General features: G+C 31.4%; 1 protein-coding gene and 1 non-coding gene across 2 annotated transcripts in view; one reads left to right on the top strand and one right to left on the bottom strand.

Moving 5' to 3' along the window:
* Dach2 (dachshund family transcription factor 2) overlaps nucleotides 1–23,974 on the top strand; it is a 481,660-nt gene that overhangs the window by 412,714 nt on the left and 44,972 nt on the right. Inside the window, exon 8 of the mRNA XM_077106460.1 lies at nucleotides 2,396–2,479. Within this exon, the coding sequence (XP_076962575.1) occupies nucleotides 2,396–2,479 (84 nt within the window). The remainder of the gene's footprint in view (nucleotides 1–2,395; nucleotides 2,480–23,974) is intronic.
* Trnav-cac (transfer RNA valine (anticodon CAC)) lies at nucleotides 12,723–12,795 on the bottom strand. Its single transcript has one exon. It is a non-coding gene; the product is annotated as a tRNA-Val (tRNA).

Genomic DNA, 23,974 nt, shown 5'->3' on the forward strand with positions numbered 1-23,974 from the left:
TAGAATATGTGTTAGCTCCATGTTATATTGGTAGGTAAGAGCTATTGCATTATAATACATTAGCATTGCATTATTCATAGCATTATTTGGGATAATGGAAGGTAAAATATTCTTTAGGCAGCTCATTTTTAAGAGTGATTAAAAAGTAATGCAATATATAATAGACCACAGTCTTAAAAATTTGGATCACAATATTGAACATGCTTTTCTCTACATTTTTTGTTTTTTCAGAATTCTTACACCATAGACAATATTCCAGAAAATTGTAGTACAATCGTGTATCAGACACTTGAATATAGCCATAAGTGTAACAGTAGATATAATATCCTGGGTATGATGTATAGTCACCATGAGTTTCTTTATGATATGGAAAGGATTATCTCCTGACAACTACACTGAATTTTTGGAGATCTTATGGAATGATATGTATAAAACATTTCAGAAGTTTGAAAAGCTAAGGAAATATGAGGTGATAAATATTACTTTTCTACATGTGACTTTACCTTGACTGTTTATCATCTCCTACTATTAGATATCACTCATGTACACAGAAATTACTGGGTACATTCAGCTGTAACTCATTCTCATTTAAAATACAGTAATTATGGATTAACTGACCTAGGTAAACTCTTCATTAATTTTCTGTATCTATACAAATCAATTTTCTATATTTTTCTTTAAGGAAATTACATTTTCTTTTCTTTTAGTCTTAGTATGGGTATGTTAGGTATACTTTATGTATGCAAATCTCATAATAGTGACTGATTCCAGGCTTTCCAAAATAATGTGTGTGTGTGTGTGTGTGTGTGTGTGTGTGTGTGTGTGTTTTAATGGGAGGAGATAAATTTACAGGATTTCAGAAGGCATTCAGTTCTGTTTTTGTTCTGGAGAAGGATGAAGGCAATTTCTCCCTTGTGGAAATTAACACAAGTCTCACTTAGGCTGCCAAAATCATACATTTTTTGTAGATTTCTAGCTTCATAATGCATTCTTTGATTCTTAAATCTGGCTCTATATTATAATCACTAGTACATTTTTTTTTACAACTATGGATGTTCAGGCCAAACAGTCTGGGTTTGATTCACCTAATCTCGAATATAGCTTGGGTAGCAGTGTTTTGATTTGCTTTTTATTATCTCCTCAGGGGATTCTAAAATGCATACAGATTTAAGAAACAGTGAGGTAGAGCTTGAGGATTATGGCCCTAAGGTGAAAGTTTAATTCCTGAAAGAGGTGAACAAGGTTTTTAGCTTTACTCTGTTCTATGAATAAAAAGTACCTGGTTCTTACAATTTTATATATGACTGATTCAAGGGGGTCTAGGTAAGACAAGAGGCTACAGCTGAATTATTACTGATGAACCAAGAAGCTAAATTTCACACTATGCTGTTGGGATAATCCTTTTATTGTTGAAGGTGCAGAATAGTGAAAGAAAGAGATGGGGGGAAGGGATACACACACACACACATACATACATATATATATATATATATATATATATATATATATATATATATATATATAAAGAGAGATGTAGATATATAGTATTATTTATTGAGTGCTGGCTAAAAGCAGAGCACATAAAGATATATACTTAGTGAATAGATATATCATAAGAGAATAGTAAACTCATGTTTAGAAGTAAAATCAAATATTTCCCAAAATCATAATATATTACAAAAAATCTTGAAAACATAGTACATTTCTAATTCATATGACAGTAAACTCTATATGTACACTCTATAGTTGTTCAAGCATGATAAAAAGGTGATTTATAAAGGAGTACAATGTTTTGGTGTTTCTTGCCTTTAAAGTGACCATATCTTATATATAAAGTTTTAATAAAATATAAATTCACAGTTGAAAGGACAAACTCAGAAAATTAGCATGATTTTTCTCTTTCAATATAGATATACTGTAAAGAATTGCAATAGTTACCAGAAAGTTATATTTTATCTATTAGTTTTTCAATATGTGATATTTGAAAAAAAGTTTCCACAGTAAATTAAATGTAAAATTACTTTTAACATTTATTTATATGATCTATTAAAGGATGGGTTATTTCCAGAAACATTTTGGGAAATATGTTATTAATGATGGAATTAAATAGATTGCATATAGATTTTAAAAGATAAGCTATTTTAAATGCTCCAAATAATATGTTGGCAATTATATAAGTGCTATATATTAATTTTACTATAAAATTGAAATGATTAAACATCTTATTAATTTTTAAATTATATGAACATAAGACTAATAAAAAAGTTATACTGTTATAGAGGTACAAGTATATAAAAATCATGTTATTAGAGAATATTATCCATTTATGTGATGCTCTTCTGCCTTTCTTGGTATTTTGCGTCAAGAATTACTCAGTTACATCTCTTATTTATAGTTATGATGCCCAACAATAGAGAGGAACTTATTGTTGATCATGATAATGGACCAACCATCAAAAAATTCCAAAGGGATAATAAAGGTAAAATGATTTTTGCTTATTTGATGTACATATAAATATCAGATACTAACTCAATTAACATATCAGTTTTGTATATTGTATCCATGTTTCCTAATTCAGAATAAATATATATGGCTTTGGGTAAATTGTTTTGGTAGTAAAAATGTATTTGCCTGAAGTTTGTTTTTTAATATTATAATTTACCTATCTACCTGAAAAATTTATGTGCATGTGGTCAAATTCTCACCCTAAACACTTTCATTATAACTACTCATAGACATGTGATGCCTCTCTTTGTGTATGTATGTATATGCATACATACACACACATATATTTTTATTATATAAATAATTCACCATTTGTTGTTATATTTACAAAAACTGAGTTGGTATAATGGGGTAAAGCTGCTTTCCTCAACCCTCAAAAGCAATCTAACTTGATCATTTCAAATGGAAGCTGTTTTAGTAAATATTTTTGTTGCTGTGTCTTAAAGGCCTAACTAGAGAAATTTTAAAGGAGTAAAAGTTTATTTAGGGACTCACATTTTCAGATAGCTGACTCCATTTCTCTGGGCTGAAGGGGAGGCACAACTTTTTGCCAGAAGGGTGTGGAGGAGGAAAGCCACTGGGGGCTGGGGACATCTCTTCAAGAAGAAAGGGAGGAGAGAGAGAGAGAGAGAGAGAGAGAGAGAGAGAGAGAGAGAAAGAGAAAGAGAGACAGTTAGTTCTCTCCTCACTGTGACAAATATAAACCCCAAAGGCATGCCTCCAGTGACTCACCTCCACTCAGCCATATTCTGTCTGCCTACCTGCCTACTATTGCCACACAGATAACCCCTGTCAGTGGATCAATGCATTGATTAAATTAAAGTTCTCATAACCCAATAATTTCACCACTAAGCTTTCTTGTATTGTCTCACACATAAACCATAGCAAAAGCTTATAAGGTTAATCTACCAAGTTTTTATCTGGAATACAGACAAATATGACCTCAACATGGCTTTCAATCTGCCAAGGTGCAGGTGTTATCTCTGTGCAGTATCCAGTTTTGTCTTAGGATATCTGTTTAAAGAAGGTAAGGAGAGTAAGAATTTCAAAGGCATGCTCTTCTGAAATGAAAATTGAGCACAACTTTGTTTAAAAGGTTACAAATATAAGAGCAAAGGAAAATATATAATCATATGTTATCGACCATCATTATTGCTGTCATCATTAGTTATACTATAGCTAACATGTAAACTTATCAGATTTGTAGATGGTCTGACAATTTTAGTACAGTTAGGGAATCTCCACTAAAGATGCTCATAATATGTAGAAAATATTCCATGAGCTGAACAGTTAAGGGAAATTTTTTTCTTTCTTCTCTAGGCTAAACTTGCTTCATAATTACCTAGATGAGCATTTTAGTTGGAATTTGGAATAGTGTATGATTTTAATTTCATCGATCCACGGTTGGTTTCCTTGCCACATGTTTTGTCTTTTCTTAGCCAGACACTGAAATGCTATACCCTCTGGGGCTCCAAAATGCAAATGATTTATTTCAGAATAGTTGTCAGAATAGAAAAAGTCAGGTTCAGTATATTAAACTACCCAAATTCTTATACAGGTAATGAAATTCTAGTTAAAGATGAAGCTTCATTCATAACCCAGCAAAAATTTGTTCTGGAGAGCCCTTTTCTACCATACCATGACTATTTGAAGGACAGCTTAGTAGTAAAGCACTTTTCCAAGGAAAATCTCAAGCTGTACATGACACATATGATTCCATTGGAACTGTAAACTCCATAAGTCAAAATGGCATTTAGGACTGGTTATATGCTGCAGAGCTCAAGTATACACTGTTGTGTCTTATAAAAAATCAGCTGAAGCCTTGGTACAGGTGTATGATAACTGATTTTCATAAAATACACAGTGGTATTTATTGGCATTTCTGAATCTCTTGCTGTAGAATGGTGCAACTTTATACATTCCAATCAAATAGGTTGGTCACACATCTTGATGAGGATATTAATAAACAAAAGTGGTGTATTAAACTGCACCCCAGTTATGGTGAAAACTTTATTTTTCAAAAATTTTCTGTAGTTGTAGATTGACAGCATTCCTTTATTTTATTTGTTTATTTTTATGTCGTGCTAAGGATCCAACCCAGTGCCTCACACATGCTAAGGAAGTGCTCTGCTACTGAGCTACAGCCCTAGCCTGGAAAATTTACTTTTAAATGAGACTTTCTATAATCAAGTTCTATCAGTTATATTTGGTTTAGTTAGACAAAATATATTTTACTAAAATAGATTTTAGATGTTTAAAGGGAACAAATTAAAGTAGAAGTTTCAACATTTATTAAGTATGACAAGTAAGCAATTCATGCAACTGTGGAAAACATATGTTTTCACAGCTGTTTTGAATAATATCATCATAATTTAAAAAATGATTTGTAGCTCATGAAATTATAAAATGCCTACTTCGTTATTATGAAAAAAATTATAAAACTGACAAAGTAGTGATAAAATCTGCTTCATATAGCCCACCTCCTTCTTCACTTTGTAAAGTGGGGCGATAGTGCAATACACTCTAAAATGATAATTTGCATTTTGCATTAGAGTTTAATGTGCATATGTATAAAAGTATATATAATCTGTATTTCCTGATAGCAATGTCCATTTCAACTGAATCCAATATGAATTATTAAACTGTACATTTTTAGTTTCAAATCAACTGTTTTAGTAAAACTGGTCAGTCCCATCAAGCCTTTGTTTTTATTTTTCTACAGACTTTGTCAAATAAATTAACTGAATCAATTTAGTGTTATGACATTGTTTTACATGGTCTTTAAAAGTCAGCTCTGGCATACTGTAGAGTATAGAAATTTGGACTATCCATTCTATTTTACTCATGCAGTGGCAAAGGCACAAAATAAAACTGGTCTCTCAAACTGCTAGCAGGAAATGGCCTTCAGACTTTTTTGTTTGCTAACAACTGTGTCTATCGAAAATTTTCTATGTGCAAGATTGCCCAAAGTACACTGATAATAAAATTTAATATTATATAGAAATTGTGGAATAATAAATTTGTCTTCCAGGCTAAGACTGGAGCCCACTGAAATATTACCTTTTATTGTTTTATTTTTGTCAAATATTTAAGTAGTTAATTATAGTTATACATAATATTAGGGTTCATTTTGACATAATTATACAAGCATGGAATAAAATTTGCTCCAATTCAGTCCCCAGAATATCTGCTTTTTTTCCTCCCCCTTCCCCTGTCCCCTTTTCTCTATTCTACTGATATTTCTTATTTTATTTATTTTTTTAATTGGAGAATTATGGTTATTCACAAAAGTAAAATTCACTGTGGTATATTCATATATGTACATATAAAAGTTTGGTCAGATTCATAACACTGTCTTTCACAATCCCATCCTTCCTCCCTTCCTCCCTTCCCTTCATTTTCCTTCATTTACTCCACTGCTCTTTCTTCTTTCTTGTATTTTTAATCCTCCCTTATTTTGGATTAGTTTCCATGTGTCAGACAAAACATTCAATCTTCAACTTTTGGGGACTGACTTATTTCCCTTGGCATGATAGTCTCCAGATCCATCCATTTACTGGCAAATGCCACAATTTCATTCTTCTATATGGCTCAGTAATATTTCCCTGTGTATATGATCCACATTTTCTTCATCCATTCACCTATTGAAGGACACCTAGGTTAGTTCCATAGCTTAGCTATTGTGAATTAAGCTTCTATGAACATTGATGTGGCTGTGTCACTCTAGTAAACTGATTTCAAGTCCTTTGGGTACATGATGAGGAGTGTGATAGCTATGTCATATGGTTGTTCCATTCTTAGTTTTCTGAGGAATCTTCATATTGCTTTGCAGAGTGTTTGTATTAACTTGCTCTCACACCAATAATGTATAAGTGTACCTTTTCTCCCACATCCTTGCCAGCATTTATTAGTTGTATTCTTTCTTTATTTTTTCTTTAAGCTTTAGATGACAGTAAAGTATATTTTGATATACATACATGGTGCATAACTTATTCTAATCAGGATCCCATTTTTTGTCATTTTATCTAATGTGGTTATTATTTATATTATTGATAATTGCCATTCCAAGTGCAGTGAGATGAAATTTCAATGTAGTTTTGATTTACATTTCTCTAACTTCTAGAGATGTTGAAGATATTTTTATATATTTATTAGCTATTTGTATTTCTTCAAGAAGTGTCTGTTTAGTTCTTTTGCCCATTTGTTAGTTGTTTGTGTGTGTGTGTGTGTGTGTGTGTGTGTGTATGTGTTTGTGTTTGTGTGTGTATTAAGTTTTTTGAGTTCTTTATCTATTCTGGGTATTAATTCCCAAGGAGTAGGTGGCAAAGATCTTCATCCTGAAGTCTCTCTCGGTCTGCATCCAACTGTTTCCTTTTTAATTAGATGTCTTTCCACTTATTGATTCTTGGTCTTATAAAATGAGTTCACAGGCTACAGATAAATAGATAATAATTTTAATATCCTTTAAACATAAAAATGTAAACTATATCTCATGTAAAACATAAGTATTACCATATTTCTATGCACAAATTTCAGCTTGGTAGATGTTTATGGCTATATACTGGCATTATAATAATTTAAATATGCTCTATTCAATTAGTTGTTTCTTTTTCTTTATTCCTGAGATATTCTTAGATACTCTTTTGATATTCTTAGATAATCTATCAGATGTAGTAACATTTCAGACTATGTAGGTGTTTGGAAATGTTTGGTGATCTTGTTTACAATAGAAAATGTATTTTCTGAACCTTATTATTTTCTAAGAGATATTAATGTGTTAAATCAGTTAAAATTCAAATATAATTACAAATGTTCTCTATGATGAACTTAAAATATGTAAAGTGAAAATATAATTTGGTTATATAATATAATCTGTGGTTCTAAATTAAAATGAGAAAAGCAAGAAACATCTGAATACATTTTCTTTAAATTACCTTTATATAAAAATTTTATTTAGAATCTGTTATAGAATCATAGTGTGTTACAAAACAGAATTTCTTGTAACCTTCTCCAGGTTTCTCTCAATACCAATATCTTCTGTAGATGTAATACAGTAACAAAAGCACAAATTTTACTTTGGTATGATCCACAATTATTTATTAGTTCACAGTTTATTGTGATTTCATTGGTGTGCATGTGTCCTTCTATGGAATATTATCACGTGTATATTTGTATAACAGTTACCAAAACCAAGGGTTATTCTATAAACATATGAGTATCTCATGGAGTGAGGATATTGCTAAATGTTAGAGTGCTTACCTAGCTTGCCTGAGGCCTCAAATTCAATCTCAAGAACTGCAAAAATCCAATCAAACCAAAAGCAACGAACAAAAAACACAGGGATATCTGTTCTGCTATTCCTTGTCTTACACACATTCTGCCTCCTTGACATCTAATACTTGAAACCACTAATCAAATAGCCATGTCTAGCTTTCCATAATTCTGATAATATTCTATGAATGGAACCATACAGCATGTGAACTCTGGTGATCAGCTTTTTTTCATTTGGCAGAATTCTAATGTTATCTGTTCAAATTGTTATCTAGGTCAATTTTTCTTTTTCTTGACAAGTAGTATTCCTCATATAGATACAAAACAGTATGTAAACATTTATACATTTTAGATGACTGTTTGTGGCATTGGACTATTATGAATAAAGCTTTTGTGGTCATTTATGAATAATTTTGTTTCAATAAACTCTTAATTTCTATAGAACAAATCCCTAAGAGTGCAATTGTTTGGCTATATAGTTGGTGTGTATTTAGTTTGATGAGAAACTGAAAATATTTTAGAGTGGCTGGCCATTTTATTTACCTCTCATCAGCATATGAGTAGTTCAGATTGTCTCCATCCTTGCCAGCATTTCTTGTGGCCATTGTTTTTTTGCTTTTAGTTGTTCTTAAGTTATGCACAGTGATAGATCCTTCTGGTTCAAATTTGGATTTTCCTAATGGTTTGTGAAATTAGACCTCTTGTGCCTATATCCTCTTTGTTGAAATGTTTCTTCTGCCTTTTTCTAATTTTGTAATTTATTTGTTGTTTTTATTATTATTGAATTTTCAACATTCTTTATATATTCTACATATATGTCCTTTTTCAGATATGTGGTTTGTAGATATATTTCCCATAGTGGGGTTCTTTTTCTTATTCTTTTTTTTTGTACAGGGCATTAAACACAGGGGTACTTATACTGAGACACATCCCCATCCCTTTTTAATATTTTATTTAGAGGAAGTATATTGCTGAGTTATGTAAGGCCTCACTAAGTTACTGAGGATGGCTTTGAACTCCCGATTCTCCTGCCTCATCCTTAGGAGCTACTGGGATTATAGGTGTGTGCCCCTGCACCCGGCTGCAGATTGTTTTATATCCTTTTAAAAGGGTCTTTTTGTAAAGTTTTTGATTTTGATAAATCTAATGTATATGTCTCTCTCTATATATATTATATGTATGCATATATATGTATATGCAAGCGCCCGTGCGTGTGTGTGTGTGTGTGTGTGTGTGTGTATGTATATATATAAAATGGTACTTTTGGGTCAGATCTAAAACCTTTTCACCTATGTCTGAGTCCTGAGGGTTTACTCTTGGGCTTCTTTTTCCTGTAAGATTTAAGGTTTGATTCCTTTAAGACTCTGATCTCAAAATTGGCATTGTTTGGTTTTGGCTGGGCAGTCATTTGATGAAATGATACTTTTTCTGTAGTGATTTGCTTTTGTACCTTTGTAAAAAGAAGTCAATAATCTGTTCTTGTGGAAGGCTATTTTTTGGTTCTCTATTCCATCTATCTGTATATCTATCTCTCTTTCATGATTGCAGTCTTAATTATTGAAAGTACATAGTAAGATTTTTTAAAACATATAATTATCCCTTCTACTTTATTCTTTATTTTTCAAGGATGTTGTGGCAATGCAAGAGTCTGGGCCTTTCTGTGTATTTTAAAATGAGCATATATTTGCAAATGTAGTTTCTTGGGTTTTCACAGAAATTACACTAAACCTACATATTAATTTGAGGAAAATTAACATCATTACTGTGTTTTCTTACAATCTATGAACACAGATGTCTTTCCACTATTATAGATTTTCTTGGATTTCTTTCATCAGCAAACTTTGCTTTTGATGTACAAGTCTTGCACACATTTTGTTAGATTCATGCCTTTTTCAGCATTTGAATAGTTATAATTATTTTTATATTTCTAAATTAAGCTTCTGTCTTTTGTGGCATATAAAAATATCGTTGATTTTTATATATTGATTTTATAAGCTATCATTTTACTGAACTTTACTTATTAGATCTGTATGGAATTTTCTACAGACAATCAAGCCATGCCATGTGCAAATGGAGACAGTTTTATTTCTGCCTTTTTTATTTGTATTCTTTTATTTTTTTAGTTGATTTAATATGCTGCCTAGGACGTCCAGTAATATGGACGAAATCATGAAATTGGACATCCTTTACCTGGTCCCGGTTTTAGAAGAAAAATATTGTCAGTTTTTCAATATTATATATGATGCCAGCTGTACATGTTTTGTAGGTATCTTTATCATATTGTAGTTATTTATTTTTATTGCGAATTGAGAATTTTTCATGAATATGAATTGGATTTTTTCAAATGTTTTTTCTGTGTATGTTGATAGCATCACATGATTTTTCTTCTTTTACATATTGATATGGTAAACTTGATTAATAGATTTTCCAATGTTAATCTAGGTTGCATACCAGGAATTTATCACATTTGGTCATTATTTATAATTATCTTTTATCCATTGTTAGAGTTGGTTTGCCAAAAATTTTGTTGGAAATTGTGAATCTATTATCAGGAGTGATATTGGATGCAGTATTGTTTTTCTAATGGTTTTATCTGTATTTAGTATAAGAGAATATTTGCCTCACAAAGCAATTTTGAAGTGTTCCTTTGTCAATTTTTTGGAAGAAATTATGTAGAATTTTTTAAATGGTAGATGGAAATATTAATTGAAGTCCTTGTGCACAGACATTTCATTTTGGGAATTTTCTTAAATTTTGGTTTCAATTTCCTTAAAAATAACAAGAATACTTAGACTTCTTTCTCATGTTGAGAAAGATTTGCTAGTTTTCCTTATTGAGGAGTTGTTGTATTTCATCTAACTTGTAGAATTTATATGTTTATTATTTTTCTTTGCTTGTGGTGTCTTCAAGATCTTTAGTAGTACCTTCTGTTTGAATATTGATATTGCTAATTTGTGTTTTCTCTTTTTCTTGTAATTTTAGCCAGAGATTTTAAAGTTATCTTTTCAAAGAATCAATTTTTTCCTCTGATTTTCTTTATCCCCCCTCTTTTTACTACTTCTTTGATTTCTAACCTTGAGTTTGTTTTTTCCCCTTTCTGCTTGCTTTGAATTTATTTCACTCTTATTTAAAACTTTGTTAAAGTGGGAATTACGTAACTGATTTGACCACTTTCCCTACATTAATATAATAATTTAGTGCCATAACATTTCTTCTTAGATCTGTTTGGCTGAGTTATAACAATTTTGGTACATATTCATTTTAATTTAGTTCAAAGTATTTCATACGATTTTTACTTTTGATCTTTCTGTTTTTTCTTATTCTTTTGAATGTTAAATGATTCCTTCCTTTATCATTTCTTTATTGTTTCAAAAATTTTAGGCCATTCATTTAGGGTACTTCTTTTGATCATGTTTTTCCCTTTCATTTGTAAAGAATATTTTTACTGGCTACCCAATACTGAGCTGATGGCTACTTTTTTAAGCACATGAAAAACATACTACCACTTTTTTTAGTCTCCATGATTCTGAGAAGAAATCTACTGCTATTTGAATGGTGTTTCCATTGAGAGCTAAGGGTTTACTTCTCCAGCTGCTTTCAAGACTTTTTTAGTTTTGGAAGTTTGATTACAGTGTTTCTCTGTGGAGATTTCTTTAGCTACATTCTGTTTCAGATTCCTCAGCTTCTTGAATCTGTAAGTTATTTTGTAAAAACAAATTTGGAAAAGTTTCAGCCCTTTTTCTTTGAGTACTTTTGCAGCCTTGTCTTCTTTCTTTTCTCCTTCTCTGATTTCAGTGACACAAAATATCATATCTTGTAGTGTAGTTCCATGTGCTTCTGGAAGTCTCTTTTACTTTTGTTTTATAAGGTGGATTTCTTCCTGTTGTTCAGAAAGTGCAATTTATATTTTTCTCTCTTATGTTTACTACTTCTTTTTTTGTGCTCTCCCATCTGACATTGAATACATCTCCATTGAGCTTTAAAAAACTTCTTATAGTTTTCTATTTTAAATTTTTCATTTGTGTATTCTTTATATTTTCTTTTTTGTGACTTTCTATTTATTTACAGAGATTTTTCTGTTATTTCATTTGTTTCATGAAATTCTTGTAATTGCCCATTGAAGTATTTTTATGGTGGGTGCTTTAAAATCCTTTTTAGATAGGTCCAGCATCTGTGGAATCTTTCCATTGGTGAATTTTAATTATCTTTTGGAATTTAAATTAACATATTCCCCATTCATTCTTGATAACTGTCTTCTGATTGAAATGTGAATGTTTAGTAATTATGGAACTCTAATTTTATATAAATAATGTAGGTTAATGGTATTTCACTGCTTCATTTCCACTGTATATTGCTAGGAGTCCAAATATTACCAGAGCTGGAATGTTCCCCCTTTATTGCCCAGTGTGGGTAAGAGTTCAGACTGTTCATTCTGCTTATATTGCATTTTTTTTTTTTTGGAAAGGGGCATATGTTTTCCACATTGTCTCTTATATAGCAGGACCAGGATGTGTGACCTCATTCTTCTTGAGCAGTAGTAAAAATTTTTACTGCTTAATTTTTCCTTTATGATACCTCCCTAGAAGAGAAGGCAAAGAATACTACATAGAGGGGAAAAGACCAGGCTTGCCATGTAATCTCTATTGACTCTGTGTTTGAGGGTGTTAACCTTAGGTCTATAAACATTAATTAAATCCTGAATCACTACTAAGCCTTCTCTGACAGCACCATCTTTACTAGGGGAAAAGAAAGTGAATGGTACTACTGTATTCCACTAAGGCCTGGCAAATGTGAAATTAACTCATCCTACTTGGCCTTTGTTAATATGCTAGGAGATAGACCACAGATTTTTTTGTCATATTTGACTTAAGTACAACAATTATTTTCAACAAGTTTTCAGTTGGCTAAGTTCTCAATTTCTGGTCAGTTAGCTAGAAATGACATTTTTGCGGTGATGGGGATTGAACCCAGGGCCTCATGCATGTGAGGCAAGCACTCTGCCAACTGAGCTATATCGCAAGCCCAAAATGACGTATTTTATTGAGGATCTTTTTGTGTGTGCCCACTGGAATTTCTGGTTTGCCATTTTCCATGAACTAGTTTAGAATTAAAAAGAAGAAGAAGAAGAAACAGGAGAAGCCTGGAGCAGTAGTACACACCAGTAATCCCAATGGCTCAGGTCGCTGAGGCAAGAGGATTCCACGTTCGAAACCAGCCTTAGCAATTTAGGAAGGACCTAAGAAAACTAATGAGACCCTGCCTCTAAATGAAATATAAAAGAAAGCCTGGGTATGTCGCTCAGTGATTAAGCACGCCTGGGTTCAGTCTGTGGTAGCAACAACAACAAAAGAAGAAAAGGCCTGGGATGTCTGGACAGTATGTTACATTTTGTTGTGTATTATTTTATTTTTACTTTTTGTTCTTTTTACTTTATATATATTTTTTCTTCTCACTTGTTTGTTTCCTTGGATTATCTTTCTCTCTTTTCTGCTAATAGCCAACCACTATTACTTTCTGTTTCATTCTTCCTAATTCTTTATTTCTATCTTCTCTTCTCTTTCCTCTTAAAAATCATATTCTACACTGCTTCTGTTCTCTCTCTATCCAAAATTTGAAATTGTAAACACTTTTGAAAACTTACTTATATTGTAGACAGTAATTGAGCACATCATTTCTGTATACTGTGACAAAAACTAGATGTCTTAATAGGATCTATTTGGCTTAAGGCTGTATATTGTTTTGGGATGTTAATATTGGCTTCCCCCTTGAAAGTGTGGTACTGAAAATCATCAGGAACACCATAAGTCTATAAGGTAAAAATTGTACTAACTCAGATACACATGGCTAGATGGGAAAACAAACAAATAATAGGAAAAAGGAGGGAATAAAGTACTCTAAAAAAACCAAGATTCTCCAATAATAGAACCCATTGAAAGCTCAGTAGATCAAATGTCAGAGAAGGAGTTCAGAATGTACATAGTTAAACTGATTTATGATGTAAAGGAAGATGTAACGAGTGAAATCAGAGATAAGATTAAGGTGAAAGATCATTTCAATAAAGAGAAAAGATTGTGAAAATAAATCAAGCACAAATCTGTGAAATGAAGGAATCAATAAACCACATTAAAAATTCAATGAGAAGTATCACCAATAAACTACACTACTTGGAAGACAGAACCTCAGGCAATGAAAACAAAATATACAATCTTGAAAATAAAGTTGATGACACAGAGAAGATGGTAAGATGCCATAACAGAACTTCCAAGAATTATGGGATAACATGAAAATATCAAATAAATGATTTACGGCATAGAGGAAGGAGCAGAGATACAAACCAAAGGAATACACAATCTGTTCAATGAAATAATATCAGAAAATTTCCAAAAACTAAAGAATGAAATGGAAAATCAAATACAAAAGGCTTACAGGACCCCAAATGTACAAAATTACAACAGACCCACACCAAACACATTATAATGAAAATGTCTAGCATACAGAATAAAGATAGAATTTTAAAGTTCACAAGAGAAAAATTTCATTGGGAAAACAGATTTGAATCTCAGATGACTTTTCAACACAGATCCTCAATACTATAAGGTTGTGGAACAGAATCTATTGAGCTCAGAAGGAGAATGAATGCCAACCAATAATTTTATATCCAGCAAAATTAAGCTTCAGATTTGAAGATGAAGTAAAAACCTTCCATGTTAAACAAAAATTAAAAGAATTCACAACTAGAAAGCCAGAACTACAAAACATGCTTAGCAAAATGTTCCATGAAGATGAAATTTTTAAAAAGAGAAAAACACCAAAGGGAGTAACTACACTAAAGGAATAGTGAATCAAAGGAGAAACTAAGTCAAATTAAAAATGAGAAATAACCCAAAAGGGCAGGAAATATATAGCATATCTCAATAATAACTTTGAATTTTAAAGGCATAAATTCATTGATCAAAAGACACATACTGGCAGGTTGGATGAAAATACAAGATCCAACAATATGCTATCTCCAAGAGACTCAACTCATAGGTAAAGACATCCACAGACTGAAGGTGAAAGGATGGGAAAAACATATGAATCATGTGGATCACATAAACAGTTAGTGTTTCCATTTTTATATCAGATAAAATGCACTTCAAGACAAAGTTAATCAGAAAAGAAAATGAAGGATAGTTTATATTGTTTAAGAGAGTTATTCATCAGCAATACATAACAATCAAAAATATTATGCCCTAAACAATGGAGCAACTATGTATATCAAGCAATCCCTTCTCAATTACAAAAATGAAATAAACCAAAACATAATAATACTGAGTGACTTTAATGCATCTCTCTCACCACTAGATAGATCTTGGAAAGAAAAACTAGACAAACTATGGAACTAAATTATAAAATCAAAATTTAGACTTAATGGACATATATAGAATATTTCATCCATCAAGGAGAAAATACACTTTCTTCTCAGCAGCACCTGGATCCTTCTTTAAAATAGACCATATTTTAGGCCACAAAGCAACTCTTAGCAAATACAAAAAAAATAGAGATACTACCCTGCATTCTATCAAATCATAATGAAATGAAATTAGAAATCAGTGATAAAATAAAAAAATAGAAACTACTCTAATACCTGGAGTCTAAATAATATGCTATTGAATGATGAATGGATAGCAGAAGAAATCAGGGATGAAATAAAAAAATACCTAGAGGAAAATGAGAACACCAATACCACTTATTGAAATCTTTGAGACAATATGAAGGCAGTGCTAAGAGGACAGTTCATTGCATTGAGCTCATATATTAAAAGAATAGAAAATCACCAAATAAATGACCTAACATTACATTTCAAAGCCTTAGGTAAAAAAGTACAAATCAACAACAAAGGCAGTAGAAACAGTAAATAATTAAAATCAAAGCTGAAATAAATGAAATTAAAACAAACAAACAAAACAATTTAAAAATTGACAAAACAAAAATAAATAAAATTGATGAACCCTTATCCATGCTAACAAAGAGAGAGAAAGCTGAAATTAGCCAAATTGGTGATAAAAAATGAAACATTACAACAGACACTGCTGAAATAAGAAGATAACTAAAATAAAATTTCAAAATTTATACCCCAATAAAATAGAAAATCTTGAAGACATATGACCTACTAAACTGAATAAGGAGGACCTACACAATTTAAACAGATCAATTTTAAGCAATGAAATACAAGATGCCATCAAAAGTCTACCAACCAAGATAAGCCCAAAACCAGATGGATTCTCAGCCAAGTTCTGCCAGAGGTTCAAAGAGGAATTAACACTAATACTCCTCAAATAATTCCATGAAATAGAAAAGAAAGAAACCCTTCTAAACTCATTCTATGAGGCCATTATCACCCTGATACCAAAACCAAACAAAACATATCAAGGAAAGAAAACTTCAGACCAATACCTCTGATGAACATACATGCAAAACTTCTCAATAAAATTGTGGCAAATCACATATAAAACATATTTAAAAGATACTGCACCAAGATCAACTGGGGTTCATCACAAGAATGCAACATTGTTTCAACATACAGAAATCAATAAACTTAATTCATCACATCAATAGACTAAAAGATAAGAATCATATGATCATCTTGATAGATGCAGAAAAAGCACTTGACAAAGCACAGCACCCCTTTATGTTCAAAACACTAGAAAAACTTGGGATAGTAGGAACATACTTAAACATTTTAAAAGCTATATATGTTAAACCAAAGGCCAACATTATTCTAAATAGAGAAAAATTGAATGAATTCCCTCTAAAAACTGGAATAAGACAAGGATACCCTCTTTCACCACTTCTATTTAACACAATTCTTGAAACTCTAGCCAAAGCAATTGTACAGAAGAAAGAAATTAAAGGGTTAAAATAGAAAAAGAACTCAAACTATCACTGTTTGCTGACAATATGATTCTATATTTAGAAGATCCAAAAATTATACCAGAAAATTTTAAGAACTAATAAACGAATTCAGTAAAGTAGCAGGATATAAAATCAACACACATGAATCAAATGTATTCCTACACATCAGTGATGAATTCACTGAAAGTGAAATTATTAAAACTACCCCATTCACAATAGCCTTAAAAATGCTTTGGAAAAAAATCTAACAAAAGAGGTGAAAGACCTCTACAATATAAAGTACAGAACAATAAAGAAAATAAAGATCTTAGAAAATGGAAAGATCTCCCATACTCTTGGATAGGCAGAACTGATATTGTCAAAAATGCCATACTATCAAAAGCATTATACTGACTTATTGTAATTCCTATTAAAATCACAATGACATTCTTCATAGAACTAGAAAAAGTGATAATGAAATTCCTTTGGACAAATAAGAGACCCAGAATAGTCAAAGCAATTCTTAACAAGAATAGTGAAGCAGGAGGCATCACAATACCAGACCTTAAACTATACTACAGAGCTATAATAACAAAAATGGCATTGTGTAGTTCAGTGTTACAGAATAGAAGACACAGAGATAAAGACACATAAATACAGATATCTAATATTAGACAAAAGTGCCAAAAACATACATTGGAGCAAAGATAGCCTCTTCAACATATGGTGCTGGGAAAACTGGAAATCCATATTAAAAAAAATGAAATTAAACCTCTGTCTCTCACCCTGGATGAAACCCAACTCAAAGTGGATGAAAGACTTAGGCACTAGAACAGAGACCCTGCCCTAATAGAAGAAAAAATAGGCCCAAATCTTCACCATGTTGGCTTAGGATCTGACTTCCTTAACTAGACTCCTAAAGTACAAGAAATCAAATAAAGAATCAATAAATGGGATATATTCAAACTAAAAAGCTTCTTCTCAGCAAAGGAAACAATAATGAGAAGAGAGAGCTTACAGAATGGAAGGAAATTATTACCACATGAACCTCAGATAGAGCATTAATCTCCACGATATATAAAGAACTCAAAAAACGTAAACACCAAAATGACAAATAACCCAATCGATAAATGGGCTAAAGAACTGAACACACACTTCACAGAAAAGAAATATGAATAGTTAAAAAATATACAAAATAAAAATGTTCAACATCTTGAGCAATTAGAAAAATGCAAATCAAAAGTATTACAAGATTTCACTCCAGTCATAATGGCAATTATCAAGAATATAAGTAACAATAAATGTTTGCAAGGATGTAGGAGAAAAGGTAAACTTCTATATTGCTGGTGGGACTGCAAATTGGTGTAACCACTATGGAAAGTAGTATAGAGATTCCTCAGAAATCTTAGAATGAAACCACCATTTGACTCAGCTATCACACTTCTCGGTTTATACCAAAGGACTTAAAATTAGCACACTATAGTGATACAGCCACATCAATGTTTATAGCAGCTCAATTCACAATATTTAAATTATGAAACCAACTTACATGTCCTTTAGCAGATGAATTGATAAAGAAAATATGATACATATCTCCAATGGAATATTACTCAGCCTTAATGAATAATGAATAATGAAATGATGGCATTTGCTGGTAAATGAAGTAGAGAATTATCATGCTAAGAGAAAAGGAGTCAATCCCCCAAAACCAAGGCTGAATATTTTCTCTGATATGTGTATGCTAATTCACAGTACGAGGGGTGCTAGGAAAAAATAGAGGTGCTTTGGATTAGACAGAGGTGAATGAAGGGAGGGGAGGGGTATGGGGTAGAAAGAATAGTAGAATGAATTGGACACTATCACGCTATGTGTATATATGATTACATGACCAGTGTGATTCTACATCATGTGCAACCAGAAGAATGAGAAGTTATACTCCATTTATGCATGATATGTCAAAATGCATTCTACTATCATGTGTATCTATTTAGAACAAATAGAAAAAATATTTAAGAGTAGAAGAAGAAGTAGATGAAGAAAAAGAAAGAAGGAAGAGAGAAAAGGAAAGAATGGAAAGAAGGAAGGAAGGAAGGAAGGGAAGGAAGGAAGGAAGGAAGGAAGGAAGAAAGGAAGGAAGGAAGGAAGGAAGGAAGGAAGGAAGGAAGGAAGGAGCCATTTTCATTCAGATTCTTATTTTGTTTTATAAATAGTGCCCAGGGCTTTAAGCTATACTTAGTGCAATAGGGAAGTGTCTTATCCTATTACATATTTTTGGAAGTAGAGGTATTCCTAATTGTATTTAAAAAAAACTGAGATATAACCCCCCCCCACACACACACACATCCCACACACGGATACACACAAACCTTATCTACTAAAAGTGTACAATTTAGTAATTTTTAGTCTATTCACAAAATGTTATAAACACCTCCTCTATCTAATTTTGGAACATTTTCATAACCTCCACAAGAAACCCTGTACTTTCTCATTTGCAGTCATCTCCAGCTCTTAGCAAGCACTTATCAGATTTCTGGCTGACTGGATTTGCTTATTCTGAACATTTCACATAAATAGAAGCATGAAATATGTGGCCATTTGTGTCTGATTTCCTTCAGTATGTATAATGCTTTATAAGGTCATCTATCTTGTAGCATGAATCAGCACTTTTCCATTTTATGGCTGAATATTATTCCATTGCATGGATAGGCCACATTTTTGTCTATCCATTGATTGGTTAAGGGGAATTTGAAATTTTTCCACTTTTTAGCTACTATAAATAATGCCACTGTGAATGTTCATGTAAAAGTTTTGTGTTGACTTATGTTTTTATTTCTCTTAGGTATATACCTCAGAGTGAAATAGATGATTCATGAAGTAACTTAATTGTTTAAACACTTGAGAAGCTACCACACTGTTTTCCAAAGTGGCTATTGCATTTTACATTCCCACAAGCAATGTATGAATTTCCAAATTCTCTCCATACTCTCTAACACTAACTATTGTCTGTTGTTTTTGATAATAGGTAGACTAATGGGTGTAAAGTGTCATCTTATTGTGGTTTTAACTTCCATTCCTTGATAAATAATGATTTTGAGCATGTTTTCATGTGCTTAGTTTCCATCCATATATCTTCTTTGGATAATTATCTATTTATATTAGTCATATCTTTTTTAAATTGGTATGTTTGCATTTTTGTTTTTAAGTTGTAATATTTATTTGTATATTCTGGATAAAGACCCTGTTCCAATATGTGATTTGCAAGTATTTCATCCTATACTTCGTGTTATCTTTTCACTTTCTTCACAGTATTCTTTTATAAACAAGTTTTTAATTTATATGGGGAGCAATTTGTGTTTTTTTTTTTTTTTGCCACAAATGCTTTGGAATTTTCTATGAATCCTTTGCCAAAATACATTCCTAGAAGATATGCTCCTATTCCTTGATTTACAAGTGTTGTAGCTCCTACACTTAGATCTATGATCTTTTTTGAGTTAATTTTTGTGTTTGGTGTTGGCTAGTGCACTGACTTCATTCTTTTGAGTGCAGATATCCAATTGTCACAGCACCATTTGTTGAAAACATTTCTCCACTGAATTGAGTTGGCACCCTTGTCAAAAATCACTTCACCATAAAAGTAAGGGTTGATTTATTGACTCTGAATTCAATTCCATGATCTATGTTGATCCTTATTCAGATATCACAATGTCTTAATTACTAATTTCTGTAGCATTTTGGAAGTTTTGAAATTGGTAAATTTGTCTTTTTTTGTTTGTTTGTTTTTACAATTAGGATGGATTTGAATATTCTTGATCCTTTGCATTTCAATAAGAATTTTAGAATCTCTTTTAGTATTAGTTTCCGCTAAAAAGTCAAGTAAAATTCCAATAGTGGTTATATTAACTGTATAGATAGATTTGGTGAGTTTGTCATTTGTTAAACGTTAAGTATTGTGATTAATGAACACAGGATGCTGTTCCTGTATTTAAACTCTTTAATTTATCACAACAGTGTTTTTATAGTTTTCAGAGAATACTTTTATACTTCTTTTAAGTTTATTCCTAAATATTTTATTTTAATTTTTTAACTAAGTTTTAAATGGGATTGTATTGTTGATCTTAGTTTCACATTTTCACTGCTAATGTATAGAAATATAATTTATTTTTCTTTATTGATTTTCTATTCTGCAACACTATTGAGCTTTTTATGAAATGAATTTTTCTGTAGATTTTAAGATTATTTTTGTAATTTGATTGGGATTATTTTTGTAAGATATATGTGTGTGTATGTACATTGTGTATTATCATGTTTTCTGAAAATAAACAATTTTACCCTTCTTTTCCAATCTGTATGCCTTTAATTTTTATACTTAATTCTGTGGTTAGATAATTCTGTGCAGTGTTGAATAAAAGTAGTGAGAGGATATGCTTATTTTACTCTATATCTTTGGAGAAATGCTTTTATTTTTCACCATTAAGTAAAATGTTATTGGTAGGTTTTTCATAGATCCCTTTTATCTGGTTCAGTAAATCCTCTTCTATTGGGTGTTTATCATAGAACTATGTTGTATATTTCTACACTCTTTTTCTGCATCTATTGCAATCTTCTAATGGGTGTTTATCATAGAACTATGTTATATATTTCTACACTCTTTTTCTGCATCTATTGCAATCTTCTAATGGGTGTTTATCATAGAACTATGTTGAATATTTCTACACTCTTTTTCTGCATCTATTGCAATTATTCTGTGGCTTTTATTCATTATTTATTAGTATGGTACATTATATTTTTTTATTTAAAGTAAATTCCATTATTATTTTTATCATACCATAGTATGATAATAATAATATTTATACTCTCTTAACAAATATTTAATTACACAATAGATTATTATAACAATAGACTCAATATTGTACAGCAGATCTCTAGAAATTTTCATTTTCTATAACTAAAATTTTATACCGGTTGGATAACAACTCCCCAGTTTCTATGATCCTAGCCCTTGACAACTAGTATTGTATTCTCTATTTCTATGAGTTTGACAATTTTTGATACCTTATATAAGTAGAATAATGCAATAGACTTTCTTCTGTAACTAGCTAGGTACGGCCATGTTGTACCATGTGGCAGAATTTATTTTGAAAAGCTAAATTAAAAGTATATTTTCCACAACAAATTATGTATCACATTTTCTTTATCAATTCATCCCTTGAAGGATATTTATATTGTTTACATACTATAACTGCTTTGAATAATAATTCTATGAATAATAGAGCATACCAGTCTCTGCCTTCTTTTTTTAATATTTATTTTTTTAGTTGTTGTTGGACACAATACCTTTATTTTATTTATTTTATGTGGTGCTGAGGAAGGAACCCAGGGCCTCACACATGCTAGGCAAATGCTGTACCTCTGAACAACAACCACAGCCCCTGCTTTCTTAATCTTTCTCAGAAATTAAATTTCTAGATATTGTTTAATATTTTGAGGAACCACCACACTGGTTCCCATATAGTGCCTGTGCCATTTAAAATTTCTATCAAGAGTGAAAAAGGATTCCAGTTTTTTCCACATCTCTGCCAATACTGGTTATCTCTTGTTATTGTTCGTTTCTTTTGATTTAGTTTGGTAAAAACCATCCTAATAGGCACAAGATGATATCTCCCTATGGTTTTATTTGCATTTCTCTGATGACTAGTGTTGTTTTGTATCTTTTATATATCCACTGGCCAATTGTATGTCCCCATTTGAAGGAATTCCTATTCAGGTAATTTACCTTTTAATGTATTTTCTTCTTAAACTGTAGGACTTCCTAAATATAGTTTGGAAATTAATACCTTATCAGATTTGCAAATAGTTTCTCCAGTTTCATTAGTTGATTTTAAAATATATATATATATATATATATATATATATATATATATATATATATATATATATTTTAGTTGTAGTTGGACACAATACCTTTATTTTATTTATTTTTATGTGGTGCTGAGGATTGAACCCAGGGCCTCACACATACTCTACTGTTGAGCCACAATCCCAGCCCTCATTAGTTGCTTTTTAACTTTGTTAACTCTTTTATATGCATAACATTTTAGTTTGATGCAACCTGTTTCTCTTTTTGGTTTTGTTTCTTGTGATTTTGATGTCATATCAAAGAAATCATTGCCAAGGCCAATACCATGAAGATTTCCTTCTATTTTATTTTAAGAGATTTCTCACATCTTATATTTAGGTCTTTACTCAGCTTCTGTAAGAAGTGTAAGATAAGATTCTATTTTCTTTATTTTGCATAATAATATCAGAACTACTGTTTCCCCCATTCTATTTCCTTGCAATCCCTTTAAAAGTTCATTGACTCTCTATACACTAGTTTATTTCTGCATTCTATATTCTGTTCCCTTTCTATATTCCTATTTTATTTTATTTTATTTTTTTTTATTTTTTGAGAAATAATTTTATTTATTTTTTAAGTAATCAAGATCATCTTTTATTTTTATTTTTTTTATTTGTTCTTTTCAGTTATATATGACAGTAGCACACATTTTAATGTAATATATATTCCTATTCTTGTGTTTATGATGTGGAGTTACACTGGTCGTGTATTCATATATGAACATAGGAAAGTAATATACGATTCATTCATTCTTTCAGTCTTTCCCATTCCCATCCTCTCTCCCTTCCCCCACTCCCCCCCTGTCCAATCTGTGAGCGCCCCCCCCCCCACACACACCAATTGTGAGTCAGTATCCACCTATCAGAGAGAACATTCAGCCTTTGTTTTTTGGGGGATTGGCTTTTTTCACTTAGGATAGTCTGCAGTTCCTTCCATTTATCCACACATGTCATAATTTCATTCTTCTTTATGGCTGAGTAATATTCCATTGTGTATATGTATGACATTTTCTTTATCCATTCATCTGTTGAAGGGCATCTAGGTTGGTTCCATAGCTTGGATATTGTGAATTGAGCTGCAATAAACATTATGTGTCTGTGTCACTACAACATACTGATTTTATGTTTTGTGGGTACATGCTTAGGAGTGGGATAACTGGGTCAAATGATGGTTTCATTCCAAGCATTCTGAGGAATCTCCATACTGCTTTCCAGAGTGGTTGTACCAATTTGCAGTGCCACCAGCAATGTATGAGTGTACCTTTTTCCTCACATCCTCACCAACAGTTATTGTTACTTGTATTTTTGATAATTGCCATTCTGATTGGAGTGAGATGAAACCTTAATATAGTTTTAATTTGCGTTTCTCTAATAGCTAGTGATGTTGAACATTTTTTTTTCATATAATTTGTTGACCATTTGTGTATCT

This window comes from Callospermophilus lateralis, chromosome X (assembly GCF_048772815.1).
Source record: "Callospermophilus lateralis isolate mCalLat2 chromosome X, mCalLat2.hap1, whole genome shotgun sequence".
NCBI classification, from domain to species: domain Eukaryota; kingdom Metazoa; phylum Chordata; class Mammalia; order Rodentia; family Sciuridae; genus Callospermophilus; species Callospermophilus lateralis.